The sequence below is a fragment of the Lutjanus erythropterus genome, chromosome 14 (assembly GCF_056507025.1).
Source record: "Lutjanus erythropterus isolate fLutEry1 chromosome 14, fLutEry1.hap2, whole genome shotgun sequence".
Lineage (NCBI taxonomy): Eukaryota > Metazoa > Chordata > Actinopteri > Lutjaniformes > Lutjanidae > Lutjanus > Lutjanus erythropterus.
Genome location: NC_139330.1, coordinates 32,141,654 through 32,164,012, shown reverse-complemented (window position 1 = coordinate 32,164,012; position 22,359 = coordinate 32,141,654). Strand labels below are relative to the sequence as shown.

The following is a 22,359-nucleotide window of genomic DNA, read 5'->3' as shown; positions in this document are numbered from 1 at the left end:
TTGTTATATAATGCAAGTGTATGATTTTTTTTCTTGTTTCTCTGCTGGAAAAGCTATTCAGGTCCTTTACTTATATAATAGTAGCATTACCGCAGTGGAAAAAGGCTCAATAAAAAGAAAATGGTTCAATTTTACTCAAACTAGCGTTAATCAACATTTTTGATAGAACATGGAGAAATCTGTGTAATTTATGTGATGGATGTGAAATTATCACCAAAAACAGCTCTACAAAGCTGTTTGGCCTCATTTGGCTCAACATTTTAGAGTACAGTCCCACTTTACTGTAAAAACATCAGGTTTCAGCAGCAGCAGGCAGCTGTTTTCAGCAAATAAGCTCTGATAAACGCACTTTACACTACCTGACCTGCACCAAATGGCAGACAGACAAAGATAGAAACTCGTTCATGGTTGATCAGGCAGCTAAAGAACCAGGAATTAATTGAGAACAAAACAGAGCTAAAAGGAGACTGAAGTCAGACCTAAATTTATCATGTAGATACGAACCTGAGTCCAGTTTATAATGTTGCTCTGCATCTGCTGGATATATAAATAAATTCATTAATTATGTAAACCTGACGAGGTTTCAGTGTGGAATTAATGGATGATGTTGAGGCTTGAACCGTCTGGCATGCGGCTTATGTGTCATGTATTTTGCAATCTTTTTTCTTTTTTTTCCCACAAACCCATAACTCTGTTTCAGAGTGTTAGGACTGACTAACACCTGGAACAATCATTTCTATTCCACAAGGTTCTTATGCAAAGGAAACGTTCAATAGTCCAGTAAATAGGATGACCCTTAGATCCAACTTGGCAACAGGATATTTCTAGTTTTCTCAGCTCATAGAAGCCTTTTGCCTCAGCTTTGAGCCAGAAAGCTAACTTTATGTTAGCAACATTCAAAGTCAAAAACTGTGTCTGGTTGACTAACAGTAAATATAATTTCACAGTATATTTAACAATAAGACTAACTAACTGTCCAGCCATGTCTTTGTCCATAAATCAATAACTAGATTTTCACTAACAACTTTATACTGTTTACTGTCAGCTGCAGCCTAAAGAAGCAAATTGAATAGCGAATGGGATAAGAGCTGATCATTTCTGTGATATGAAGTCACTAAGCTCAGAGAGGCAGTGTGTTTCTTGCAGCTTCTGTGTTACAGTAGTCATCCTGTGGTGTTAAGAGGTTGAAGCTGTAACTCTTTGTGCAGTTTCTCCCTTTTCTTTTCACTTTCTTTTTCCTTTCCTGTATCCCACTCATCAAAATTGTCATATTCTCCAAATTAGTTAAAAGTAATGTTAAAGTCAGCTATTGTTTTAATTGGATGTTAGCTTGTTAACGTGCTGCAGTACATTCACAAGCTTTGACTCCATCTCTGTTGCTATGGTTACTCATTCCAGCGTATTAATTTACGATAGTAAACATAGAGTGTGACTGAAACTACTTAGTAGGTGTCCATTATGAGAAATTAACGACGACCCTGTAGTGAATCAGAACTGAATGTTTACCAAGACCACAGTAGTAAGTAAATAAGTATTTAATTAGAAAAAGTGAAAGTAATCAAAGTGTCGAGTTATTATGTTTTAAAGCTTAAGAGGAACTTTCATCTCCAGGTATACCTGAGTATATAACTTCATATAACTTTATATAGCCCACTGATGTCTACTTTAAACTCACATCACATGTAGTAAATCTTTACCATTGCAGTGCAACTGCTAATATGAGGTAATGACATTTTTTAGATAAATGCAGTGGTCAAACAGTTCAGCTCCATAAAAACAAACTGCTATAGAGAAGTAAGCCAAGACAGGAGATGGGTACTTCACATGACTTTCCTCTTCTGTCTTTTTCAGGATTTGTTTTTCCATGCATGTACACACTGTAGCTTGTGTGCATGTCAGAGATGCAGGCTCATTATCTTGTGTGCATGTGTGCGGGTCTACATTACATAGGTATGTGCGGGTTTGTGTAACTGTTTCTTTGGCTCCACTGTGCTGATGTGGTCAGGAGCCAGAGTGCCAAAGAGCCTGAGTCATGACTCCCAGTGTGTGTCTGTGTGTGTGTGTGTGAGAGAGAAAGTGAGTGAGAGAGCGAGGGGGGGTAGCCTGTAGGCAGAAGGCACAGTGATGAGATGCAGTCTGGCACTGGGAAGGAAGAGGAGAGGAAAGATGTGCAGCAAATATAGAAGAAGTAAAGTGATTGAAATGAGAGACTGGACATCTATCTTTATTATCTATTGACTGATTTCTCTGTCTGGCATCAAGTAAATACATCAAGACACAATACAGAAATATTTATCCTGCTGATGTTCATACGGAGTTTATAAGCAGTGTATTCACTGACAGTGTCTTTCAAAGTTCATTTGTTTGTTATTCTACAACACTGGGCGTACTTGCTATCTTGAGACCTCGAAAGCATGGAGGATTTCAAAAACAAAGCAGGAGTTCAGGGTTCTCCCTCCAAAAAAAATGAGCTTCATAGATTTTGTTTCCTGCATGCTGGAGATTTTTAAAGAATGAAAAAAACAGAATATACATTTTTGCAGACAGTTTGCTGCAAATGACCTGAAACTGACACCTATTAGCTGGAAAACACACACACACAAAAAAAAAACTGTTTTTGTATGTTGGTTAAGCTGGCATTCTTTAAACTTTCTATAAAAATGGGAATGCTTCTTTCCAGAATGTCTGAATATTTCTGTCTCCAGTTCATTCTCTTCAGGAACACTGTAAAGCCCCAGAAACAGGTTGTGATAACAAAAACAGGGGAAAAGAGTGAAAATTCGTCAGAAATTAGGAGAAATATATGAGAATTCTGACCATGGGAGAAAACAGGGAGAAGGCGATCAAAAACAGGAGACTCCTGGGAAAATCAGGCAGGCTGGTGCCTCCAGTCTATAAGCTGTTACTGTTTTCACACCAGAAATTAGTACGTATATGCAGGTTTTTTCAACTCAGCTAAACCTGCTAAAAATAGGTGAACCTTTTCCTAATGCCAGTAGACCCATTTATCTTTCTGTTTCATTTTGATGCATCACTGGAAAGACTGACCTCCTGTGTGCACGAAAGCATAGAGAACAATGTTTTTAAAAGTCTCTGTGTGTTCAGCTCTCAGTACTTAGCTTGTAACTGAATCCCTGTGGTTTAAGTTTAGTCTCTCTCCTATGTCAGCTTTTGTAAAATAAAAATAAAATGTTCAGCCACCATTCAGCCACTCTACTCAGGACAAGTGGTTGACCTTTGAAACCCAAAATCTAATCAGTTTCTTTGGGTTCAAGAGAAGATTTGTGTGAAGTTTGAAGAAATATAAGATAGCCATAAAAATATAAAGGAATCCAAGTCATTTAAATGTTTTTCAAAAATTGTAAATCACACAGGTCCTTTAGCGTACAGTCGTGCACGTGCACCAAAAAAAATTAGGCTGATTGCTCCAGCAGTATTTGAGATTGGCTCCAGACAAGGTGCAAGTCCAGTGATCATCTCCTCACACACACACACACAGTGATTACATGATCTCTGCCAGATAATACAAAATCTAAAGTAGAATGGAAGCTGGCACGACAGATATAAGGACAGAAGTAAGCAGATCAAAGTCTTAAATGTTGCAGAGTCAAACGGAAATTGCCAAAAACAACAGCTAATGGCATAATTTCATTGCTGTCATTATAATTTAGTGTGTTGTTGTACAACGGCATAATTTAAAGCATAAATACAATGCTGTAATGGCCCAGTGGAGAGTCAATATTAGACATGTTTTATTAAATATTGACTTTTTCCCTCAGAAAATTAGGCCCAGCTGCTACTTCCTGTGTCTCCCTGATTAGCTGTGGAATCTCCATCCACAAAGATTTTGAAAAGTTTAAAACTCTCCTCCCCTCCTCTTCCTGTCGCCTCCTCCTCCTCCTTCCCTCCCTCCCTCCATCCATCCTCCTCATATATTCTTTCTCATCTCTGAGAGGGGAGAAAAAAAAAGGAAAAGGGCCATAATTAAACAGCATTTATGTCTCTGCTCTCCACAGTCTCAAATGCTAATTGGTGACACTGCAGTTCAGCTTTGTCCAATTACTCCCGGCTCTCGCTCGCTCGATTAGCAATCACTTTCTCTCTCGCTCCTTCTCTCTCTCTTTCCCAAAACAGAGGAGAAGCTACTCAGCACTAAGTGGCTCATGAGAGTCCCCGAGCTCGCCCACCTCATTTCAGAATGACCGTCCCTATCAACGTTCACTTCCACCAGGAGTCTCTGGGGACACTTTAGTCTGTTCAGATATCTTTTATTCGTCTACAGCTGTTCAGGTTTTGGAGCTGCTTTATTTGTTTTAACTAACACAGAAAGGAAAGCCATAGGCACTTACACATAAAGGAGCAGGAGGTTATAGCTGACAGTTAAACTTTCACTGCTCATATACACATTAAGTTTTCAACCCCTTTTCCCTTTGAGAGCACTATATGTTTCTTGAGTGCATTAAAGATTTACCCACTTCAGCACAGCACTGTGTGTTTGGACCTTATAGCTCAAGTTTATTTACAGAATATAGCTGAAAATCACCTGTTCAATCCAGTAAGCTTTACATTGTGTCATACAGAATGTCTATAGACCAGGGATGCTTAACTTTGTTTTTGCACCTTTGCAAAATGGAGGCCAGCTGCCGCTTAATAAACAAGCATTTATAATAACTTTATTCAACAGACAAAATGATAACTAAAATTTTCTCACTGCCAGCCAGGAATGCTGCACTGAAGCTAGCATGTTTTGACTGGTAATGGTGTCTGATATTAGCAACCTTGCAAACAGAAGTTGTCATTTGGCAAATTAAAGTGGTTTAGGATTCGTATGAGGTGGTGAAATAAAGGCAAATATATCTGTCCATTTTACAACACATTGAATTGAATGAAAAGAAGGATGAGCTAAAAGTCAAATTAGCCAGGGTAGACAAGCTAGCTTTGACCACCAACTGCTGGACAGCTGCCATGAACAAAAGATACATCACAGCTACCCTCAGCTTCATCACTGCTGATTGGGAGATGCAGTCCAGTGTGCTCTTCACTCAGAGAAAATATTTTCCAACAGATGGGACGACCTCACTGAAAAATTGCAAAAGTTAACCAGTAAATTGCAAGTTAATGGGTGTCTGGCTGTCGAATGCAAGATTACCTAAACCTGACATCACTGAGTCATAGTAAACACGAACTGGAGTAGACAGTAGCACTGCATGACAAAGTCCATGTAAACAATTAAACTGAGATCACTCATCAGAATTATTTCAATCAAAAGTAGGAAAATGCCAGAGAAACTCTAATTTTCCATCTGAAACAAAGAATTACAATACAAAGTATTTCAAAACTCAACTAAAGGCTTCAGTAGGGCTCAACCTGCCCTAATAGTTTCTGCTTTTTGGTTCGTTGTATAGATATTTTTGTTTTGTAAAATTTCCAATATGTTGACAGGTGGCTTTTCATCTTTACATTGTACCTGTACTTACAATTAATACTATACATTTATATAATTTCAAAAATGTCAAGTGCAGAGTAAAAAACCAGCCAGCTTAGACTGTGTCCATCTGTCCATATTCTACTCAATTCATCATCATCAATATGTTAGACACACGCATAAAAATTGTAGTCATAAGCACAGGGTCACACATCAGCATGACGGTTGTTTTGGTCAGGATTTTAGGCGCTGTATTTCCTCAAACCAAAATCAGCCTTGTGTGGAGAAAATAAAAGCCTTGGTGGTGATGCTTCAGGTAGCAGGAACCTGCTGAAAGTCCAGTTCGGGGAATCCATGAATTTGAAAGCCTTGACAATCACAAAAACACAGCAATGCAGTTTTTTTTAATAGTATGAGACGGCATCTAACAACTCTGCAAAGTTACCACTAGGACATTTGATCAGTTTATTGTTATTTTATCTTTCTTAGTGACTATTCCCAGGTAAACGGTGGAAATATGGCATTCAAATTAGTAATCTACCAAGAATGTATAGGTCTACCTCTAACACAGTACCTCGACTGTGTATTGCCTGGCACACATTTTTTTTCCAGACAACATTGCCCTACATTATTTTTTCCAAATCTCTCTACCTCTACTACATTAGGTTGGCCTGTTGTGGTGTTATCTTGTGTTGGTATGTGGACAGTCATTCTACAGGGGAAAAAAAAGTTGGACACTTTGACTGACAAAGTGAAATTGATTCAGGGCTTCCAAACTGCAAATCTGAATGGACCATTTTCAGGAAGCAGGCCTATGTGGGATAGCAAACAGTTTATTAGGCTGTTTAGATATGTAAAGTAGCCATCTGGTTCACAGGCAAACTTGAGTACACTTGATTCACATGCTTCTCATTTGCTGAGATGAAAAATGCAAAGGTAAAAAAAAAAAAAAATGTAGTTGGGGGGAAAAAGTCACAGATCCTCGCGGCAAACAACAGATAAAAGTTTAAATGTTGAAAACATTACAGGCAGAGAACCCACAGGACTGGAGGCCTGTCCCAACGCCCGGAGTTGATTTGCTGCTTGTGCAGATGGAACGCTGTTTCCGATTGTGTGCTATCTGTGGCTCATGTTCAACGAATAGCTTATTGATTTCTCACTCTGCCCGCCGGGGTTCAGATGTGTTCTCCTGCATGTGTGCGTATGTGTGTGTGTGTTACATGTGATGTGCTTTTGGACTTGTTTGTTTAGACCGACCCACACCACTTAACAGAGCAGGAACACAATCATGCAAACACTCTCACATGGACCCAGACTCATTCTCACCACATTCCCTGGTTGTTTAATCAGTTCGATTGCTATTACCTGTGGCTGAACAGTCTTAAACCTCCACCCATCAAGAGGCTCGGTGGAGTGTTAACAAACCCGCAGGACACTCCCCTCCCCCCAGTTCTTTCTTCTCCCTAATGCCTTGGTAATAGCGACAATTAGCCAGCCTGCTTCATTGGTTAGATGGCTAAGCTCGTGCCCTGTGGCCCATTAATGGCGAGATGAGGTAATACAGGCTGAATGGGGAATCTTGGGCCTGATTGGATTTGAATCCCGGCCAGTGGAGGGTTTTTAAAAAGGTACGTTTGTACGATGGAAAATCATTGCGGGCGAATTGCTGAGTGTATTTGTCTTTGCTGTAATTGTTCTGGGGAATATTCAATGTAGTGGGGGCCTCCTGGCATATCTGATGTCTGGGCTGCAGAGCACATGAACATACAAATGGGATAATACCTCGAGCAGCTGGAAGCATTTTGAAAATATTTTGTATTAAAAGGGGAAATTTCATGCAGATGTCCAGTCAGTTCAGTCAGTTGATGGCAAATTTAGTCAGCTGAAGCAATAACTTTCCCAAAGCTGCTATATTGACAGAGAAAGTTCTCCTGCTACAAAATCTGTTGTTCTTCCTGCATCCAATGATGTCCAAGTGATGTCACTGGATGTCAGGAAGAACTACAGGCTATTTCAGCCTGGATTTCTACTCTCTGCCTCTGGGTAGCCAGGCTGGCAAGATTAGTATTTTTATCACCTAAAGCTATTTTTTCTAGCAAACAAAGTAATAGCTTTAAGCTAGGGTGGTGATACACAGTAACACTGGCTTCAGAAGCATCCACGCAATGCATCTTGGTACATTTAGGCACTGTCAGCACAGCTTTATGAGTGGGAGAACTCAGCTTTCTTGGTCAATATTGCACACATTGAAGAATTTATTGAGAATTATTTACCATCAACACTTTCTCACAGCCTGGCTCCTAGTCTGCAATAAATATGGGAGACCAGGCGAATTTACAAGCTGTGGACAACCATCTATCTACAAAATATAAAACACACAAAAAAATGTGGAAGTCAGCAATCATTAATGTAAGTGTATAAGGGTGTGTTTAAAAATCTGCAACAAACAAAAGAGAGCAGCCGCAATGGGAGAGGATATTTCCCATTGGAAGGGGATGGTGAGCCTTTTAAGAAAAAACGCACCAGGCCCAACTGTGGCTCACAAAGTTGATGACGACCATCTGCCCTGACCCAGATAGCGAAACAAAGCACACAGTGGGATGGGTCGTCACAACTTATCAAAGCCAGACATTGCGTTGCAAAGTACTTTCCAGCAGACAACATGAAGCAATTTGAGGAAAAAAATTAAAAGTGAAATTAAAATCAGCTAACAGCTAACAAGAATCTTGGTACATAAACAAGCCTGACAAGTGCTCCAAATTAGACCACAAAACACTTTGTTTGTCTGTGCCTCGCTAGAACAAGAAGCATTTTCTGATCAGTGGGATGACTTCATTTCCCAAACTGAAACTGATAAAACATAAATCAGTTGTATGATGTGACCACAATGTGGTTCAGGTTTGGTTCGGTTCAAGGGAACTGAAATAGAAGGAACAGTCATTACAAACGTTTTATGTTGTGCTTGGTGTCAGACTTTGATGCAAGTTCTGTTGAAGCTTAAGGGAGATACACTAAAACCCAACATATCTACATTGTATGAACTTGGATGAGGAAATTCAACTAAAACTTTATTTACAGTTGGTGTCCATATAGGATTATTGACATTGCATCTCCCATAAGCTTCAATAGGTCTGGTGCCAAAGTCTGGAGCATAGAATGTCCATTCATGATGTTATGGCCTGTTTCTTTGGTTAGATTTAGGGAAAAGTTGTGGTTTAAATTTAAAAAGCACTTTGATAAAGGATTACAGTTAATCGTTTTGTGTGTGTGTTTGTGTGTTTGTGTGTGTGTGTGTGAGTAGCAGAGTTTTGTGGCTATCACGTGTAGAGATGTCTGCGGTCTCTCCAGTGTAATAGGACTAAATGGCCCCCAGCTTCTGGTGTTTCAAAGTGCCAAAAAATACATTTGAAAAACTCAAAATCATTGTGTTTTTCCAAAAATCATGACCTGGTCACTCAAAATATTCCACACAATTTGAGCAGTTTCACAGAGGAATTATTTACTTTCTTCAGCAGAATCTACCAGAACTACTATAGAATAGAATAGAAAAAAGTCAGCAGCTGTCTTGAAAGTCTTGAAAACCGGAAGGTTTTCATCCAGCAGCAGCAGCAGCAATGAGCATCTTGTCCTCATCACCAGAGGGGATTTCCTGGTTGCAGTGTGTTTGCAGCTGAGAGGTCGGCTGCGGACTGAAGAGCCATGACTGCAGCCTCTTCAGTGGGCTGGGGCTGAAAATGTCACGCTCATTACAGCACTAATACCCTTTACGACGCTGTCATCCTCACATAGAGACACAGGAGAACACATCGCACATGAACACACACACACACACACACACACACGGATAGATGAAGAGGAGGATTGTTTCAGCACTGCTGTCCTCAGCAGTTTCTCAGGGACTTCCTGTTGTTAGGTCTTTGGGTGCGCTTGTTTTGAGTTCTTGTCAGAAGTTCTGCTTGAGAGAGGAGCTTTGTGTTTGGCCAGATAACTTTGCCCTCCAGACATTGAACTTTGAGGCTGAATGTGTGTGTGTGTATTTGTGTATGTGTGTCTGTATCTGTGTGTACATGAGACCTTGTTCTTTGTTAGAGAGCACCATGTCGCTCGTTGACCTCTCACTGCCCTTTGCTGCCCTAAAATCCCCAGCTGCCTGTGGCCGCCGCAGTTTTGTATCTCGCCACAAATTTCCGAAGAATTTCTCTCTCCTTTGTCGTCTTTGCTCTCCAAAAAGTGGAGCTTGAAGGCAGTAAATTAGTGTGAAGCCTCCACTCTATGGTTGTATTGTGGTTGTGTGATTTTCTTCTTTATGTGCTTGAAGGTGTTTTGTAAGGATGACTACAAAGACTACTACAGCCATGGAATACATTCTTATTTAAATGATGTTATCTGCACACACTGGGCCCTGAGTGTACATATATGCTCAATTTAACATTAAGGCCAAAATGCACTAAAAACGTCAATAGGAAAGTCAGTTGAAGCTTCTATGGAACTGCAGGCTTCAGATTTAAAATGTCAACACCACAGCACCGGCAGTATTTTAGGAAAAGGTCGCTATTTATATGCATTTATTTATTTATTTAGTATTATTATCGTTAATAATAGTTTATTTCTTTAATAAAATATTTTCTTGTGAGGAGAAAAATCCTCACCTTTATTCAGCGCAGTCTATTTAATGATGAATGGGTGCGTGATATTCATATTTTTGTATTGAAGCAGTAGGATCATTTACATCAGTGTCACTCTGACAGTTTACATCTGTGAGGATGTTTTAGACCACAGTAGACAGCAAACTGCACACCGACACACACCGAGGAGATGACGAGGAGAGACAGAGTCTGGACTCTTCATCATGACTTACAATCATGCAGCGCGGAGACAAATGTTTTGTGGAGGAAATGAGCATTTGTCAGTTTGTCGTCTGTCTTTGCAGAGACAGATATTTTAATCTGTAGTGTTCAAACCACAGAACTATACAGTAACATCAGGATTCATCAAGTTTTTATATCGGTCAGTACTTCACACACTTCTTCTACTTCTGTGCGTCGATCCAGTTGTGTAAACAGACAAGCCTGTTTACATCGTCGGGTGACAGGAAGCTCAGTTCTGATTCAAACTCTGGGTCAGGCCAATAGAACAGAACTTGCGTTAATTGTGTGTCAAAAAAAGTAGTGGCATTAAAAGGAATTTGCGTTAATGTGTTATTAACATGTTAACTTTGACAGCCCTAATATGTATATAATTGTCCAATAATTGCGTAATGATTTCAAGATGTAGAGAAACATACTTTGAAAAGGACAACGACAAAAGCTTGAAAACATATTATTAACATTTCATGTTTTTCTTGCATTTCTCTTAATTATTTTCTTTGGTTCCATTTATTTCTTGTCAGCAGTAGCTCTCTGTGTTACTTTTAAGGCTATAATTTTAAGGCTATAATATGTTATTAAATGTAAAGTGTCCACCTAAATGAGGTTTGAAGCAGCTGTTCCTAACCTTTTGGACTTGTGCCACCTTAAAAGGTTGAACATGTCTGGAAATTGTGAGCTGGTTCAGAGGAAATAGTTATTTTCCAGTCTACTTATCATCCAAGAAAACAGAGAAGTCCAAAGATCAGTTCATGTAGCAGAAATATGTTTTTGATCTTTTTTTTCATTCCTTAACCCCTTAGATTCATTGTGTGTGCGGATAATCACACAAGTACTGCTGCGTTTTTTTGTGTATAGGCATGTGTGTACTCAAACGCCACTTATAACGTATTAAAACACACTCTTACACTCAAGCCCATCCAATCATTACACTACTGTGGAGCTGTATTTACTATACTCAGGGTTAAGTACCTCCTATGAGGTGTCAGGAAAAGATTCTTTGGAGGTAATTTGTTGGCACCTCATTCTGGTTCAGACATGGACTCCTGCTTGCTGCAATTGGTCCACTGAGAGTAAAAGTACTGGAGGAAAAATATTGTCTGATTAGTTTGAAATGATCATGTCAGCTGTCCATGCAATGCTTCTGAGATGCAGACAGAAATGGTGCCGTTGCAACTTTGCAGAACTGCAATATTGATTTACTGGGATACCCCTTTAAAAAAGCATTCCTTCAGGCCTCACTGTTGAAATCCAACAGATTATTATTTTCAGGCTCCTTGGTAGTGTTCATTAAAAAATGTTTCTTGTAACATTAACATCGGCTTTAGAAGACTGAATAGAGACATCCCAAGCCGGTTCTAAGGATTGTATCTTGACTGTTCCTGGCATATTGTGATGATCAGTATCAACTAAAATAAAGCTAAACACATTCTAGCAGGCTATCTAGCAGAAAATTCTGGAGGTTAATTTTAGCCACGCGTACGGCCGTTCATTCAAGATGGAGGCGAGGTGGAGCTTTAAGGTTTTGCACACAGTTCAAGGATCCAATGGCGTTACAAGCTTTAGTCACAAACTCTTTTAAATACTTTTTATTGATGAAATATTTGTAAAATCCCCAGACAGACATGAAAAAAACTAATATATATATATATATATATATATATATATATATATATATATATATATATATATATATATATATATGTATATATATATATATTATATATTATATATATTATATATATATGTATATATATAATACATATATATGTAATCAAATATATCCTCAACAGAGGGTGTTGCTCAGTGCACAAAGATCTATGATATGCCCACTGTGGTCCTGAAGCAAAACCTGACATTTTTTTTGTTCCAACCGGGAAACAACTTTTCAGGCTCCAAACTAGTTTTTTATGGTGGAAATGCTCAGAAAGGTTCAGAATTAGGTGTGCAAATGAGAACAGGGCTGGTTCAATGGAAAATGGCTAATATTTAAATCACATAAAATACACATCATCCCACTAGAGATGTCAACTGTTTTGATAATCAAAAAATGGTTTTGATTACAAAAAGAAGTCCAAATTCTCTGATTTCAGCCTCTCTAATGGGAATATATTTAGTTCTCTATGACAGTAAACAGAATATCTTTGTGTTTTGGACAAAACAAGACATTTTAGGACATCAACTTCATTGATATTTTATGGACCAAACCACTAATCAATTAATTATCGATTAACAGAAAATGATCGACAGATCGGTGATGAAAATTGTTAGTTGTAGCCCTACATCCTACATTTGAAACAGATGAACTGCCACGAAAAGACATGATGCATCATTAGGTCAGGTGGTTGCACCATCTCATTGCATACTTTTTCATGCACGACTAAGAGGTCATTGATTTCTGATTTATTAATTAATTGACTGATCCCTCTCCTCTCTCCAGCTGTTTCCTGTCTTTGTTGCTGGTCGCCGCTGTGGTTTGGAAAATCAAACAGACTTGCTGGGCCTCACGACGGAGAGAGGTAGGACACATCATCATCTTGTCCGTGTGCGTGTGTGTATAACGTGTGTGCATGTGTGTTACAATATGTGCATACAGTATATGCATATACTTGTTTACAGTACATGCTGTCAAGCTGTGTGTGTCTGTGTGCTTCACTCTGCTACACATAAGCTCTTAGATGCAGCTGCCACATCAAAGACTGAAGTAAACACACACTGACGCATCTCCCCCTCCCCCCCTTGTGAAGGGTGGGTTAATGTCACCAGTCCTGAAAGAAAAAAAAAGATCTCTCTGCTTAACGAGCGTCGCCGTGACGATAAACAAGGCCATCCCCCTTAATTAGTGCTCCTCATGAACCAATTAACTCAGACGAAGTGATGCTAAACGAAGTGGAATGGAGTGATATATCACTTAAAGCCTCAACAGATGCCGCCTCATTTCATATCTACTCCTGACCCCTCCCATACACACACACACACACACACACACACACACACACACACACACACACAAACAATTTACACCCCAAATCAGTTCACCAGCTCCTCTGTTCGACTTGTTTTGGATGTATTCTCTCTTCAGTAATAACCCATGCTCTCTTTCTCACTTGTTTAATGTTTTTATGCATTATATTTTCAGTGTTTTGTGTTCGAGTCATCAGGGAGAAATCAGTGTTGCTTATGAGCAGCAATGATAATAGTCTGTTTTTATTGGTGTAATCCACACACGTTCCATAGGGAACTATTGTGCTTAAATACACTTGTTGGTTTCTGGGCCCCCTCCTGCCGCTGCTACTGTTCTGTCATTATGCAGAAAACGCTGCCGCTGCTGCTTTCATGTGCAAATTAACTTTCAGTATTTAAATGTTGGTGACATGTTATGCTGCTTTTATGGTCTCTCAAAAAGAATCTGCTTCAATTAGGAGGATTTGTAATCTGCTTATGTGGTGTAAACTTTGTGTGCTCAGTGAGAGAGGTTGATGTCACTTTTTTGTCTCTGTGATTTGTTGTTTTCACTGTCTGGTATGTTTAAGAAACACAAAATCCAAAGTAGTCCACAGGAGTAGTTATATTGCAAATATTTCAAATTGCAAATCCGGATTGTATGTTCTCACACATCAAAACTTGCAGTTTTATTCTAAGAGACTCTACAGTCACATTGTTAAATTTAACCCAACAGAATTTTATATTAAAAGACCAGTGTGTAGAATTTAGTTGCACCCTTCCAAGTGTGAAGAAAAATATACAACAATGACTATTTTCAGATAATTACACACCCATAACAAAACATACTTATGTACATATTTACATACTTCTGCCATAGTCTGCCAATAGATTACTGTACATTTGCACACTTGGAGCTGGAGGTGAAAAAATAAGCTGTGGGAAGAAAATTGTACTGTTATGTGTGAAATAATTATCACAGTGTCTTGAAATAATGTCTGGTTTATCAAGAATACCCACCACATATAAAGATTGGACATTAAATGAGTAGTAATGGGGTGAGAAGTTGTGACAAAGATACCCAATGGAGACAATAAATTGTATTGTCCAAAATTACATAAGGGCACTGAAACAGTAAACTTTGGGTGGTATTTCTAATAATTATAATTAGCTATAAATTAAAAAACACACAAAAAAATATGTGCCAAGCTTGAACTAAGAAAAAAAAAGAACAGATAAAAGGACCAGATACACACAGAATGCTGCCAATAAAGCTAACAATTACACGCGTGAATTAAACACAGTCCTGCGGTTGCATCCTCATTTCAGTGTCTTTTTTTTTAGATGAAGTTCTTTATATTTGTGCAGGCAGGTGTCAGTTTATGTGTTGCATGTTTCTAGTGTGGTGACTGATACCTGCGTTGTGATGTGTGTTTAGCCACCTGTGACCTGACTAACAGGGTGTTTGTTTAGCTTGTTTCCCCCAGTGTGAGGAGCGGTGTACAGGCTGCTGGCGGACCGGCCGAGACTCAGCTACATTATTTATGAGAGCCAGCCTCATATCACAGCAGAACCGCAATGCTGCATTTACTGCACTGTTGGTTTATTTACCCAGACTTCCTGCTATTTCTCCGACTCTCTGTCTTTCTCTCTGTCAGTCTCTCCCTCCTTTATCCTGAGGGCTGTTTTTTTTTCTTTTCTTTTTACCGTCGCTCCCTTTAGATAACAGAGGATCTAATAAATGGAAACCTCTGCCTTCAAGGAAGAAATCATCACTGTAGAAACTGTGGCGATTAAACTTCACTTTCTTCCCATCATCATCTCTAGTTAATGTCCTATTTGAAATGAAATCAGTTACATTTTTTCATCCCATAATTAATTCATCTAGAATGGCACAAAGGAAGCAAATGGAATGCCCTCAAAATGTGATCTTTCACTTTAAGGCAGCTCAAGCGGCGGCTGAATAAAGAAAAGACGAGAACAACATTTAATAGATTTCACTGAGTAATGGTACTCAGCCAACCTTAGAGGCAGACCATGACATTTCAAAAAATGTATTTAGTTCATTTTCTTCAGCAGTCAGCTGTTACATTACAGAAAACTCTTTCTGGATTTGTCCTTTTAGCTACCCTAAAAATGTCATCACTGATTCCAACTGCTGTAAGCAAAGCGAGCCACAATGCAAACTATGTTAACGAGCCAAGTGTCGGCAGAGGAGCCCTTTCACTGAAACAGGAGGACTGCCTGTTGCAAGCAACAAGCAGACAAAACGCTCAAAATGTCAGATTTTATGTCTGATGTCATTGTGTCTTATCGATATTTATATTCACACAACCTTTGCTCCTGCCTGCATGGGAATTACAACCACGTTTATTTTGTGTTTATGGAGAAAATGATGAAAAAAAGAGCAGGAAATAAAAAAGAGGCACAAGGAGGAGAGGGAGACATGGAAAGAGATACGGCTGCCCCCGATTAAATGTCCATCTGTGGTGTGGTGAAGTCCAGTGCCATGTATTTGACTCAGATGGCAGTTCAGTCTCCCAAAGGTCCACCAAAATGTTCAAAAGTCTCTCTATACTACACTGTAAAAATTGTTAAGTTGAGAAAAATCAAAATTTCAAGACAATGGACTGCAATAGATTTTGAGCCCAACTTAAATTCTTAACTTTTGAAAAAGTTTTACCATCTACCTATCTTTTACTTTTCATCTTTAGATAAACTTAAAGCTTTGAATTTTTAGAAACTAAAAACTTTGTATTTAAGAAAAAGTATTGAGTAAATTCACTAAAGTGAACTAAAGAAGAAAAGTAAATTATCTCAACTAAAGATTATCGGTCAGCAAAACATTTTAAAGTTTCTATCAAAACTTAAGAGCTTGAGTTGGTCCCAAACTCAAAAACCACTTACCATCAGTACCAAACTGTTTTTCATAGTGCACACACCTGTGATGTCTGATAAAAATAAATGTATAAAATGTGAAAGGATGATTCCAGAAATGCTTTCATTTACATGATGAAATCTATCAAATAAAGTAGATAAAAAAGTATTGAAGTAGGACTGTGAGGGTATTGGTAATTTCTTTAAAACGAATACCCAGCTCTACTTGGTATTGACCTTGTTTGGTGGTGATCGTTCTATGGACAACCAATGTGATGACAGCCGTTTGCTTTTACAAAAAGCTATTTTCTTTGTTTCAGTTCCTGTAATTGTAGGAAACCACAGGTTGGTAGACAGTCAACAGTGGCAATTTCCTGCTATCTAGGGCACATCATTGATGGAGACCTAAGCTACGCCTCGCCTTTTCACTGTGCTGAATCCACCTCTACCCAGCAGTGTTCTCTGTGGAGTTTTTGGACACAAATGTGGCGTTTCACATTTACACATTTTGCTTACAAATTTCAGGGCAGACAAAAAAGACAAAATGACACATAGCCTGATCGGAAAAAAGTGTGGGGGGCACTATTACTACCCTGGTCTAATGTGCCCCTCTGAAAAAATAAATGAAATAAGGGCTAAAATCAGGGCTTCACAATTTGATAAAAAATGCATTTTCTGGTTATTTTCACTGAATTTGCCATAGTGATATAGTGATGATGATCAGTTTTGCATTACAATTTTCATGTTCACTGAAAAAGAAAGTCTAAAGTCTCGATGATGTGATATTTATTGAGGTCTGCATCAAACAAACGTTTTCTTTCACCTGGAGAACAGGATTTTTAGGTCAGGTCATCTATGCAGGACTACAGTACCTCGTTATGTTGCTGTTTTCTCATACATTTTTTCTTTTTCAGAAATTTGCTTTGTTCTGCAATTTGGATATTTCACTTGGCCATAGTGCATTTTTACTGCAATTGAGATTAATTATGCAGCCCTAGCAACAATCCATTAAAAAGAAGTGTTTCCAGTGTAGCAATATGTTTGGTATTGACTAAATCACATGACATGGAATCCACTACAAAAAAAAAGACCTTTCAAAAGAAAGAAGGCTACGAAGGTTCGACATCCAGTCCTATTTACTTCTGCCACTCAAGCTAATCTTACAAAAGCACATTTGTTTGATCAGGTCGGCTGATCTTGCAAAAATTGTGAATACGTCATTCCCTGTTGCTTCCACACTCGAGTGCACACATAACGTGCGTGCACATCAAAGCAGTTGCTGATAAAAGGCACGGTAGTTAAGGTGTTTTCAACAAAGGCAGTGACCAATGAGTTCGATAGGCATGTAAAACCCTGTTACAGTGAGCTAAACTGATCAGGTGTAGGGAGTTTAAGGGAGGAGGGGGTGTGGATGGTTGTATATAAAACTGGGCGACTTAAACACAAAAGACCAATTCAATCTTTCACCAATATACATTGGTTTACTTAAACCACAAAAGACAATATTTCCTTAACTTAATCAGGCCTTAAACATAGAGGTGGCAGATCAGGAAACTCATATCATTCTTGAAAACAATGACTGAGGCTGTTTTTGTTGGACTTTTCTTGAATATTATTTTAAAATAGCTTCTACTGGTGCTTGGTTGCCTTTTGGAGATAAAGACACTGAAGCTTATAGTTTCCACTCACCTGTACTTACCACTGCATCCTTTATGATAGAACATATACAGTTATGGAGACATATATACAGAGGTAAAGAGACTTTTATTTTCTACCTTCATTGCAACTTTGTCTCCGGTCCCAGTGAGCTCTGCAGACTCTCGCCTCTTCAGCCGGCCGCAGCCTCACTTTCCCTGCACCACCGAGCGAGAAATTAACAATGCTAATCAATGGAGCTGAATGCTGTGTTTTTTATCATCTCCTTGTGTTGATGTATGTTGTGCCGGGCTGATTATTATGGAGATAAACTGCTGTTGTCAGGTGCCTCAGAGGCTCGCGGGAGAGATGGTCAATACAGTCACATTTTCCTAATATATAGATATTGTTAATGCAATATACAGGAGCAGTTATTACTGATCAGCTTGTGTGTGAGACTTGGGGGATTGTGTGCAGCTTTTTTCTGTTGCCTTAAATAGAGCTGCACAATTATTGTATTTTTACCTCTTTTATGAAAAGATTTCTTACATTAAACAAATTGCAAAATGCAGAAATAATTGTGGGTAGTTATCGCTGCCAGGTGTGAACTTCAAGGAGATCATGTGTTTTTTATGTACATGTGTCTGTGTGTGAATCTGTCCACAGCTATTCTTACATACTACTGGTCCCATCAGTCTACTATCAGCCTATATAAAAAACTACATAAAACAAAATAAATACATATTCAAGATCCAAGATTCAGGATGTTTATTGTCACACCGGTTATACGAGTACAATCGTGTGAAAACTTTGGCCAGAATGCTTCAATATAAAAATAGACAGTAAGTAACAGAATAACATGTAAGCACTAAAACACAGAACAATAATAATAAAAACGATAAAAAATAAAAATATTCTATGATAAGATAAGATGTGTAGACATATTGACATATATACACATACATTAATATATAGCAGATCAAAAAAGCCAATCCAAGGTTGCATTAAGTATTGCACAGAGCTCATATTACACTTATGTGTGGGTCTGAGTGTGTGAGTGAGGTGTGTGTGTGTGTATGTGTGTGTGTGTGCATTGTATGTATTGCACAAGGGTTGGATTGCTTTGTTGAATTGTGTGTGTTGTTGATTATTTATTTAGGAGTCATCAATGATACAGTGGTATATACATAAACATATACAGCCAGGAAATAATACTACAGGGTATCTTTTGCATTGTCAGGTTGAATGTGTGGTGAATGTCAGGTGATGATAATATTGTTGACATCTTAACATTGAAAGTTAAGCATCTAGGAAAGATTGTCCATCAGCTTTGACTGTGTGTGAGCATGAGGCATTGTTGATGTAAACACGGCGTCCTCCTCCCCTTATTCTGCTGGAGTCTTGTGTGTTGCGTCCTTGGAGCATGGCCTGCCCTTTGAGTACAACAGCCCAACCCAGGATGCCATTGTGCAGGTCTCTCTGTATGCACACAACAGTCTCTGGTTTCCTGTTGTTTGACCAGCTCACTTCGTCCATTTCATTTTCCTGACCACACACAGGTGCGGTCTATAAGCTCCAATATTTTTACAATATACATTATGACATGGCAAAAGCCATTTTTAGGAGTTGACTGGGCTAAAAACAAGGCTCACCACATCTTTTGCAGTCCACATTTAGCCTTTGTTGTGGCTCAAAAAGTGACATGCACAGAAAAGTTTGGTTGCATCTCAAACTCAAAGCATCTTCAGATGAATTCAATGACCAACATGTTATAATCCACAAAAGTTAGGCATTATACAAGATGTGAGAATAAATCTGCACCTCCAATTTGTCTGTAAAAAAGCTGGGAGGGACAATTCAGTGAGAATCAACTCTTCTTTGTTTGCGAGAGGGAGGTAGAGTTTATTTTGTGTGGTGCCTTACAATATTGGACATTCTGTCTGAGGTCTGTCTCCGTATAACCTGTCTACTCTGGGTAAACTTCATATTGTAACCTGCTTGTTGCCTCCCCTTAATTCCACTTCTCTCATACATACATGTTAGATGCACAGCCTGCCCTGCACATCCTGTTCTCATGCACATGACCTGAGGCACACATTTATGTAGTTGTTGGTGTTGATGTAATCACTTGATAAATTTGGCCTAAATTATCTGTTTTTAAAATGTCACATTAGTATGAGTTCCTTCATAGATAAAAACCATATACTTGTTTTTAAATGGCTGAATTGATTGTACCAGTGTTAATTTTTGATTTGATTCAGAAGTTACTACCAGCAGTGGTGGCTCTGCAGCCATTCAGTTACTGGTTTGTTAACATTTCAGAAGTAAATCCGAATAAGATATTAGACTGGTCTAATTAGAAGCAGGGCTGCACCATTTGGTCAAAATATTGCGATTATTTTAACTGAAATAATGATTGCAATATGCGATACAAGTAGTGGAAATGATCACTTTTGCATAACGATTTTCATGTTTACTGGCAAACAAATAAAACCATGATGATGATGAAATTTATTAATGTCTGTTTTCCTTCATCTGGAGAACAAGACCTTTAGGCTTGGTCATCTATGCAGCACTATATTACCACATCATAATGCTGATTTCTCATAAATTTTTCCTTTCTTCAAAAAATTGCTATTTGGTTCTGCTTCTGCGATTTGGATATTGCACTTAACGTATTGCGATTTTTTTGCAATTTTAATTAATTTTGCAGTCCCAATTAAAAGAACAAAAAACAGTTTCACTTTGTTATTTAATCTTATATATTACCTTTGTGGAAACTGTGGTCTGGTTGAGAGGTGCCCTGCCCAGTAGCAAAATTTTGGCTTTATTTTTTTTTCCCGTTTTTCCAACCTGGGAACAACCAGCCTGTTATCATGTTCTCATTGGAATTTAAAAAGTGCTGGCATTGGACACAATCTGCATTTTGACAGAGACATCCTCTTTATGTCCTAGGATGCTGACAGGGTCACACTAAACACAATGTTGTGGGGATATATTTAAGATCTGTGCAGTTTAACATGTGTGACAATATTCATAATCAAATCTGTTCCAAAGGCAAAAAGTAAAAAAAAAAAAAAAAAGAACATCAGTGCAACATCACATTGGCAGGTGGTCTGATTCACAGTTCGGGAACAAAGTCCCTTAATATAAAGGTTCTGTCACCTTTATACTGAGCTGTCAGATCTGCAGCACAGCTTAATGCTGTGATCCACCTGTTCAGCAGTAACAGCTGCCTCACACTAAAAATAAAAAGAAGCTTTGTGCTGACACATCATAATTCTAAAATGTTTAAGTGTCGATATCTGTTCTGTCAGGTTGTAATATTAGAAAATAAAGTAGCTCTTTCTAGTTATTCTGCAGCGTGAAGTGTGAAGTGTATCATCTGTTCGCTGCTCTCGCTCCTCTCTGCTCTCTGGAGAGCTGGTCTAGTGGGGAACCACGGCAGAAGGTGAAAATGGGATCTCTTCACTGTTAATTATGGATCACAACCAGCCACAAGACTACAGAGAAAACTGTGTATTAATAGAACCACAGCTTTATGTTAATTGCTTTTTCTCACACTCCTTTTTATAACCAACAATCATTTTTGGATATGAGATCAAACAATCAAAAGCTACTTTGAAATTCTAATGCTGATGCGCAGAGACAGGCTGCGCAAGATGTATCTGGTTTTCCCTAATAGGGTTGCCCCTCTGAAGACTGTGTGTGTGTGTGTGTGTGTGTTTGTGTGTGTATGTGGTTGTGTGTGTTGTGGGGTTGCATATTGAAATCCACCACAGCTAATATTGCCTCTCGGCTGGATAAATAAGTCAAAAGACAAATGAAAAGCTGGAGAGACAGCCAGCCAGAAGGACAAGATTGAGGTCCTCTCCTCCCCGCTGACTCTTTCAGATACATTTTTCATCATTCTCTTCTTGCCTACCTTGAATCTGTCAAATAACTAATTAAAACTTAAATCACAACTTTTTTTCTGGCCTTGTTAGTAAATAGTAAATAGACCTTCATTACCTTCATATTTAATATCACAACACACATATGTATGTATGGATCATATTGATTTTTCTGCCTCTGCTGTTGCATGTATGTTTGTACTGCACGATAAGAGTAACACTGGGTTTCACTGCCCTCTCTTCTTGAAAGTGTCGGTCCTTCCAACCATAGTATGGTTGGATGTGGTTAGTTAAAGGGCAGGTCCCTAATTTTTTTTGTTTTTTTGAGGTTTTTATGTCATTCTGTAGCTTGTATGTAGCATGTATTAATGTTTTAGCTTTAAAATCGTATCTTCCCGAGCCCTTCTACGAACGTTTCTCCATGCAGCCGTAACAGGTTTCCGCATATAAACCCTGCCTTTTGCAAACAGTTGAGTGGGCTAGCCAAGCTTTTTTTATTTTTTTTGCCTTAGTGCCACCAGTACTACTAACTATTGTTAATACTTCATCATTCACACATCTACTGTAAATCTAACACATTCTTTATGAATTTTGTTAGTTGTAGATGTGTTGTTTACATTATGTTATTTCAGGCTTTATGGTTTATGAATATTCTTTATGGTTTTTAATCTTAAAAAGATCTCAAACTCAAGATTTTCCTGGTGTTAATTTTCACTTCAAT

The 22,359-nt window shown here is 38.5% G+C and overlaps 1 protein-coding gene across 2 annotated transcripts in view; it reads left to right on the top strand.

The window, feature by feature from the left end:
* atrnl1a (attractin-like 1a) overlaps positions 1 to 22,359 on the top strand; it is a 406,244-nt gene that overhangs the window by 237,339 nt on the left and 146,546 nt on the right. For both annotated transcript variants that reach the window (XM_084735770.1, XM_084735769.1), the window contains one exon: positions 12,731 to 12,809. In XM_084735770.1, the coding sequence (XP_084591896.1) occupies positions 12,731 to 12,809 (79 nt within the window). The remainder of the gene's footprint in view (positions 1 to 12,730; positions 12,810 to 22,359) is intronic.